Source organism: Strix aluco, chromosome 21 (assembly GCF_031877795.1).
Source record: "Strix aluco isolate bStrAlu1 chromosome 21, bStrAlu1.hap1, whole genome shotgun sequence".
Taxonomy (NCBI): Eukaryota; Metazoa; Chordata; class Aves; order Strigiformes; family Strigidae; genus Strix; species Strix aluco.
The window spans coordinates 14282137-14290033 of NC_133951.1; the positions used below are offsets into that span (position 1 = coordinate 14282137).

Here is a 7897-nt window from a genome sequence, read left to right on the forward strand (position 1 = left end):
ACCGCTCCCGCCTCACACCGTTCCCTTTGTCCGGTCACCGGGGAACGACCCGCCCCCCCCCTCCCGGTCCGCCCCGTCCAGGCGCCTCCCGCGCTCCCGGGGCGCCTTTGTGCTCCGCGCACCCCCCACCCCTTCTTCCCCCCCCCCCCAATTCCCCGGAGAGGGGCGGGGCGTTGGGGGGCGTGTCCCGGGGGCGTGTCCTCCCCCCGCCCCTCCCGCGCTCATCGGGACGCGGCGCACGTCGGGGGGCGGGGCGGCGGCAGAGCCAATGCGGCGCGGGCGGAATATTCCACCCGGCTCCGCCAGCAACAAGTGCGGGGGGGGGGGGGGGGAGAAGGGAGAGGGGGGGGGGCCGCGGCGCTGACGTCAGCGGGCGGAGTATTATGGTCTGGGCTGCGCTGGCGGCTGCCTGTGTGCTGCGAGCGGCCGCGTAAACATGGAGCTCTCGGCCGTCGGGGAGCGCGTCTTCGCGGCCGAGGCCCTGCTCAAGCGCCGCATCCGCAAAGTAGGTGCCCCCCACCTCCCCGCACCGCCCCCCCCCCCCCCCCCCTCCGCGGGCCCCGCGCCTTCCCCCATCGCTCCCCCCACCCTCCTTTCCCCCCCCCCCCCCTCCCTTCCCCGCCGCCGCTGCGGCCCCGGCCCGGTTGCGGTTGGGCGCCCGCGGGGGGCGGCTCTTTCTCCCCGCCGCATGCCCGGGCGCTCCCCGCCGGGGGGGCGGGCGTGTTCCGCCGCTGCCTGCCCGCCAGCCGGCCTGCGCACCCCCGGGGGTTTGTTTTTTTTTTTTTTTAAATAATAATTTCATTTTTTTGTTGCATCCCCCCCCCACCCCTCCGCGTTCCCTTCCCCCTCCTCCCCCCCCCTCCCTTGCGTGTGTTTTCGGCGCGGCGCGTGTTTGTTGCATGCGTGGAATTGCGGGTGTAGCTTTGTCGCGGGCGTTTATCGCGGTTTCCCTCCATGCATATTTATTTTTCGCTTTGCATCTGCAGGGGCGCATGGAATATCTCGTAAAATGGAAGGGCTGGTCTCAGAAGTAAGTCGGCCGTTTGTCCGTGGGGATCTGCACCCGGGGAGCCGTGGGGGGCCGTGGGGAGCCGGCTCGCTGCAGCCCTGCTCTCCCATTGTAGTAGAAAGGAAACTTGGGTCCCTTCCTTTATGCCCCGTATTTTCTATTTTATTGATTTTTATTTTTTCCTGTTTCTGGCTCCTCATGCTGGTCCCTCTCTCTGTGCCCCCCCCCCCCAGGTACAGCACTTGGGAACCCGAGGAAAACATCCTGGATGCCCGTTTGCTCGCAGCCTTTGAGGAAAGGTACAAAGGCCTTTGCTTGCTGTAGCCGTTGCGCTTGTAAATATGTTGCTGTCTTGTAGCTATGCTGAATTGAAGCTTTGGTTCTTTTAACACCTCTAGGGAGCGAGAAATGGAGCTATACGGGCCCAAAAAGCGAGGCCCCAAGCCCAAAACCTTCCTGCTAAAGGTAAGGAGGCCCGAGCCCCGCGCGCGCCGGTGCTGGCCAGGGCTGCGCGCTGCAGTGGGGAGCGGGGGTCTCTCTCCGGCCCCCGCGGAGGATGCTCCTGGTAAAGGCGGCCTCTTGTTGTCTTGTAAGTTGTAATTACGCAGCCGGATGGCAGGATAATAAAGTCACTGGTTGATTTATCTTCTTTGCAGGCCCAGGCAAAAGCAAAAGCCAAAACCTATGAATTCCGCAGTGACTCTTCCAGGGGGATCCGGGTGCCGTATCCTGGCAGGTCCCCCCAGGAGCTGGGCTCCACGTCCCGGGCTAGGGAAGGACTGAGAAACATAGCCCTGGCTCCCCAGGGCAGCTCCAGCACCAGCACCCCCAAGGGAGACAGCATCCGGGACCGGGTGATCCGCGTGGAGGAGAAACCCGGGGAGACCCCCAAAAAGAGAGGCCCCAAGCCCAGGAAGGAGCTTTACAAGGACCTGGCGGAGACTCTGGATGCCTCCAAGAGGAAACTGGGGGACCCGGGGGACAAGGTGGGGGACTACCTGAAGGCCAGGAAGATGGAGGAGGCGGCGGCGGGGGCGGCCAAGTTCGGCTCAGGACACAGTGTCATCCAGCTGGCCCGGCGGCAGGACCCCGACCTCCCCGGTGCCCTGCCCGGCCCCAACCGAGCCGAGGTGGGTGCCAAGCTGGGAGCCGCCGAGACCTACCCCCCCCGGCTGGCCAAGCACCGGGCAGACTTTCTGGACCCCAAGGGGCAGGGGGGGCTGGACCCCGGCGGGCCCAAGCTCCTGCACGGCGCTGTCAGCCCGGGCGCCGTGGGCAGCCTGTACCGCGACGGCGTGGGGGGCCAGGCGGGGCGACCCTCCCTCATCGCCAGGATCCCCGTCTCCAGGATCCTGGGGGACCCCGAGGAGGAGTCCTGGAGCCCCTCTCTCAACAACCTGGAGAAGGTGGTGGTAACTGATGTGACCTCTAACTTTTTGACCGTCACCATCAAGGAGAGCAGCACGGACCAAGGATTCTTTAAAGAGAAGCGATGAGTTTGGCGGAGGTGGTGCTGGGGTTTTCTTCGGTCAGATCCAGACAAAAGCTTGGTTAGAGCTTGGTGGGCCTTTTCTCTTTTTTTTTTTTTTTTTCTTTTTTTTTTTTTTTTTGGTCCTGGAGAGGATTTAGAAACTGTCCTAAATTCATTAACTCATTCTTTTTGTTTTCTTTATTTTTTTGTCACGTCTTACATTTCGTTGGAAAGATTATCTCTAGAGTTATATTTTCTATTAGATGTAAATATGTTATTTAAGAAAAAATGCTTATATATATCTATATATATATATTTCAACTCTGAGTTGTTTTATTTAAATGGAGACAACAGTGACTGCTCAGTTGCTCTTAGAAAGGACAATAAAACTGAGAACTAACAGAGTTCATGCATCTGTTGCAGGAGCCGGTGTACATAACGAACGATGTTCATAGCTAATTATGTTCTGGGTTTTTTTAACTATTATTTTTCATATGATGCTATGGATGGTGGAGGGGGAAGTGTTACTCCCTCGGAGGGCGAAGTGCCCTGATTTCTTGATTGTGATATAAGGTGTTGCTTGTACAATCAAGTGTGCTGTATCCAGAACTGTTGCCCTTGACAGTTGAAGTAAGCACTTGAATTTACAGTATTGTTGGGGAAGGGGCGTTTCCAGTCTAACAAAAAAAAAAAATAATGTTGCTACAAAGTCGGGGCGGGGAAAAGCAGAAATCCATAAAAAAGCTAAAACTGTTCTAGCGGAGTATTAACTTGAATTACCTTTTCTTGTGAAGGAAGAGGAGGTTTGTGTGTGTAAGGTTCCTGAGAGGGGTGATACTGAAATGCACTTTAATAGAGTTGTCGTAGCAGTTGTGGGAGATGGGACTGAGCTGAGAATCTGTTTTCATTTTGTCTGGTCGCTTGATTCTGTTCCCCATCCACTTAAAAAAAAAAAAAATCAACAAAAAACCCCTCTGTTTACATTCCTGAAATGCCAGAGAGGTTTGGGAGGGTAGCATGTCACTGCCCATATTTAGATGCTTTATACTGCTATAGAAAGTGGATTATTATTATTATTTTTTTTTCCCCAAACATAGTTCACTTCAGACTGTTGGAAGACTCCAGATAAAGTGTTTTGTAATATCCACATCTCTGACAAATCCCAGAGCCACCTTTATGCATTCAGAGACAATAAATATTTCCCTTTTCTTATGCTAGTTAAACAATAGCCAAGAGGCGAAAGATTCCCGTGCGCGAGCAGCCCTGCTGACTCGGGTGGCTTTTTGTGGTTTATTTGCCTGTGTTCTTTCTGCCGTTGGAGGACCCTGCTGCGGGTCTCCCCGGGCTGGGGCAGGGCACGGCCGCGGGCTTTCCTGGCTCTGAACAAAGTGCAGCAGTTTCCCCGCCGGGTCGAGCAGCAGCAGCATCCCTGGGTGGCCGTGGGGGGCTGCAGCCCCCCACCCCGCTCCCTCCTGGTCCCCCAGCTCGGTTGCGGCCGGGCCCGGGTGGGGATCCCCGAGTTGTGATTTCGGTCAAGGTGGAGCAGGTGGCCCCGTCCCCGCGCGTTGCTCTGAGCATCTCTTTGGGTTGGAAAGCACAAATCTGTCCGGTGGTGTCCGAGGGCCAGGGCTGGGCCAGGTCCCCCTTGTCCCCCTGCCCCAGCCGAGCTCCTGAAGGCTCCTGCTTTTGGGGGGCTGTAACGGGGCAGGGGGACAGCGCTGGGGGCCTGATGGGCGGGGAAGGGTGCTGGGGCAAGGAGCAGCCCTCGGCTCTTGGGCCCATCTGCAGCTCCACCTTGCTCCGTCCCCATCCCTGTCCTTTTGGGACCTCGGGCAGGTGGCCTGGCAGGAGGGTGCTGGGTTGACTCTACAAAGGGAGCCCATGTCTGTGAGTTCTGAGGATTTTTTTTTTTTTTGGTTGGTGGTGTTGTTTTCCTTTTTTTTTTTTTTTAAAAGGCATATTTTGTAAAATTGAGATTTTTAACTTGGTTTATACGAAGAACCAACGTGCTGGTTTCGGTGCCGGTGCCAGGGGCAGCTGGCACGGGACACGTGTGTTGTCGAAGGGACGGCGAGGGGGTTGAGCTGCCCGTCCCCCCGCTGCCACCGTGCCAAGGCCGGGGGACGCTTCCCCTTGCAAAAGAGCCCGAAGCCGCGCTCCTGCCCCCCCGGGACACGCGTGGGCTTTGGGGTGCTTCGCTCCAGCCCGGTGTGTGTGTCCCGACACGCGGGCATGGAGCAGAACATACATGTGGGTGTATATGTGTGTATGTATATAGCGACGTATATACCGAGTGTGTGCGCGTGGGGGTGTGTGTGCGTGTGAATTATTTAAATCTTAAGACTTGTACAAAAGCGATTTGGCTAAATCTCAGTCTCAGAAGTGAAGCTTAACTACGTGTCTTCTGCCAGCCGTGAATGTCCATGAGACCTGCTTTTTATGTGAGTTTAAATATATACTTTGTAAATAGAAACGTGTCTGTCTTCCCTTTGTGGCCCTGGGGCAAGTGGGGGGCGCGGGGCCCGGGGGGTGGCCGGGAGCATCGAGGGGTGAGTGGTGGGGCCCTGACGGGGAGGGCGGCCCCGCATCTCCCCCACCCTGCACAGGCGGGCTGGAAGCTGCTGTCGTGCGGGGCTGGGGCACAGGGGGGGGAGTCCGGGCCGCCCCCTCGGGGGTCCCGCGGTGCCCGCAGAGGGCAGCGGCGGGTGCCGTGTGCGGTTCTTCTCCGAGGAACAACCCCGGGGCCGCCGCTCCGCCCTTCCGACGGGGCGGGCAGCGCGGCGGGGGTGCGGGTCGGGGCCCGGGGTGCGGCGGCCGCCCCTACCCGGCGAGCCCGGCCTTTGTATTCAAATCTGCCCCGGCCGCGCAGGCGGAGGGGAGCGGGAGCGGGGTGGGGGGGTGGTGTTGGTTTTAGTGATTTTTTTTTTTTTTTTTTTTTTTTTTAAGCTGTGTCCTCATTAACCTCCTTTTTCTGCTCCGCCGGGTGAAAGGCGCGGACCCCCGCATTATGGGAGCTGTCAGCGCCTGGGCGCGGAAAATGAGTGTCAAGGAGGAGCGGGAGAAAGGGCCGCACAATGGCGCCTTTCTCCCCCGGCCCAGCGGGGGGGCCCTTTCACACGGGCCGCGGCGGGGCCCCCGCGGGGCGGGCGCGGAGGGAGGGGGTGGGGGGCGACCGGCTGGTGGAGCCCCCAGACGCGACACCCCCTCCCCGCGCCGTGTCGGGGCGGCTCCGCGGCCCCCCGCCCCGGGGCTCAGCTCCCTGCCGACGGCAGCCCCGACGGCGGAGCCCCGGTGGCCGCCGCCCCTTCCGCGGCCGCGCAGCGCCCTCCCCAGGTCGGCCCGGCCCTAGCGCGCCCCGCGGGCCCCGGTGCTGCGGTTGGGGGGCGGCCGGGGGGGGTCCCCGGGCTGGGCCGGTGCTTGAGCGGAGGCACCTGAGCCGCCCCCCCGCCCCGTCCCCGGGCAAGCGCAGCTCCCGCCGCAGCGGAGCCCGGGAGGAGCTCGGGCCGGGAGGGGCCGCGTCCTGCCCGGACCCTCGGCGGGAGAGTGGTTGTCCGCCCCGTCGGTTTTCCTCAGCCTCGCCCATCCCCATCCCGGGGGCCCCGTTGCGGCCCAGGCCGGAGCCCGCGGGCAGGGGCGGGAATATGGTGCCCCGCGGGGAGGGGGGATGCGGTTTCACAAGGCAGCGGCAGCCCCGGGGTGGGGGGGTGAACGCAAGCGGTGCCCGAGGGTGGGGGCCACTCCCAGAGCAGTGACCACACCAGGCTGAAAAGTTTAAAAAAATATTTATTGATATGCTAAAAAAAGAGCAGTGGAAAAGTTACACAAACCCCCCCCCCCACCCCCCGACATAACCATCTCCTAGTGTTCTCCTGCAAATAAACTGAAAGCAGCCTCGAGGTGGTGGCTCTACACTAGGTCAGTGTCCGGGAGCACTAGAAAACGCTGCACAAAACGCGAGCGAGGTGGCGGGAGGGCGAGCGGGGGCACGGGGGGGAGCGGGGAGCGGGGCCCCCCCAGCCCCACGGCGCTCGGCGGGCTGGGCGCCTGTCCTGCTGCACAGAGCCCTTATGCTTTCCCAGGGTAACAACATCTCCAACTTTTGTTCTCTGAAAATAAAAGCAAACAAACAGCTGTAGTTTAAAGCAATTATAAGTGTCATACAGGAACGATTTGGCTCTCTCTTTAATTAAAACATACAAATCAGACCAGTGACTGGCACAAGTTACAAGAACAATTGTTTGTTTTCACCCATCCCTCCATTTCTTTCAGTAAAAACCTTCTCTCTGGCTCTGGAGTCCTTCACACCCAGCTCAGAAACTCAACACAAACCAAACCCCCTAAACTATCCCCATCCCTCCACGAACTCCAGTTTTTTTGGTACAAAATATATATATAAAAATAGACGAAGTTCCTAGGGAAGATGGCTGAATTGGCCACCTCTTCCAGTCCAATGGAAAACAACAAGTATGCTTAACCAGATTATGCCTGGAGAAAATATCCATTCAATATACAAATACTGCAGGACTTTCCACATCGGAAACCCCTTAGAAAATGACAAGTGACAAACCTTTAATTGGCTGTTTGACACACGGCTGAACACTCCAACCCATAGCAGCAAACTTAAAAAAAAAAAGAAAAAAAAATAAAAGGTAGACCTTGAATACTAATGGTACTGACTGGTAAACAGGGTCTGCAGCGGCTTTCAACCCCTGTCCACAAAAGATTACAGTAAATCACTCACATAATGTGCCTTTGAGAGGCAAACTCCAACAGGAACCGTTCGCTCAGACACCCCAGCGCTGCTGGGAGAGCTGAGATCTGAAACACGAGGTCAGGAAGGGGCTGGGGAAGGAACGCAGGAGGAGACGGAGGTCAGAAAAATTTCTGGATTATCATTTTCACCATCCTTAGACCTTTGGAATCGAACCAGCTGGTGAGCAAAAGGCACAATAGCAAGTGGTGACAGCAGAGTCCTGCCGCTGCCGGGGAGGGGGGACACGCCTGGGAAGGGGGGTGATGGAGGAAAGCTGCTCGCCCTCGGGATACGTGTTCCCCTGGGCACAAGCTGGGGCCCAGGGACCCTTCGCCCGGCCAGGAGGCAGGAGCAAGCCCCCGCAGGGATGTGACCTTCGGCGGGGGCTCTGCAGGGAGCAGCCATCTCGGAGCTGGCATGCGGCGAGCACGGCACAGCACCCGCTGTCGCAGCCCGTCTCCTCACCCTCTGTGGCCACTGGGTGCCCGACCCCTTCCCGGAGCATCCTCAGATGCTCTGTCCCCCTCGGGGACGCCAGCCCCCACACCCTATTGCTCTGGGTAAGAGCATCCCTGCTGGGCCGGCTTCCCCTCTGTGGGCATCTCTCAGCTGCTGCCAGCGAGGCGGCCGGGCTGCGCCACTGGGGACCCGGGCACCCCTCCCC

General features: G+C 59.1%; 1 protein-coding gene across 2 annotated transcripts; it reads left to right on the forward strand.

Annotated features, from left to right (window-relative positions):
- The first annotated feature begins 379 nt into the window (after positions 1–379).
- CBX8 (chromobox 8) lies at positions 380–4953 on the forward strand. 2 transcript variants are annotated; one of them, XM_074847133.1, is made up of 5 exons: positions 380–505; positions 987–1030; positions 1243–1308; positions 1384–1474; positions 1666–4953. In XM_074847133.1, the coding sequence occupies exons 1-5, from the start codon at positions 437–439 to the stop codon at positions 2503–2505; spliced, it is 1110 nt and encodes a 369-aa protein (XP_074703234.1). In that variant the 5' UTR covers positions 380–436; the 3' UTR covers positions 2506–4953. The 2 variants fall into 2 exon arrangements, with proteins under 2 accessions (XP_074703234.1, XP_074703235.1); XM_074847134.1 differs by having other exon boundaries at positions 1408–1474.
- Positions 4954–7897: the final 2944 nt, after the last annotated feature.

What these genes read in the sequence shown, in the direction of transcription:
- CBX8 (XM_074847133.1), top strand. Translation starts at nt 437, where the DNA reads ATGGAGCTCTCGGCCGTCGGGGAGCGCGTCTTCGCGGCCGAGGCCCTG. An exon ending in TCAAGCGCCGCATCCGCAAA is followed by an intron (nt 506 to 986) that starts GTAGGTGCCCCC and finishes TTGCATCTGCAG; the next exon opens with GGGCGCATGGAATATCTCGT. An exon ending in CTCGCAGCCTTTGAGGAAAG is followed by an intron (nt 1,309 to 1,383) that starts GTACAAAGGCCT and finishes GCTGAATTGAAG; the next exon opens with CTTTGGTTCTTTTAACACCT.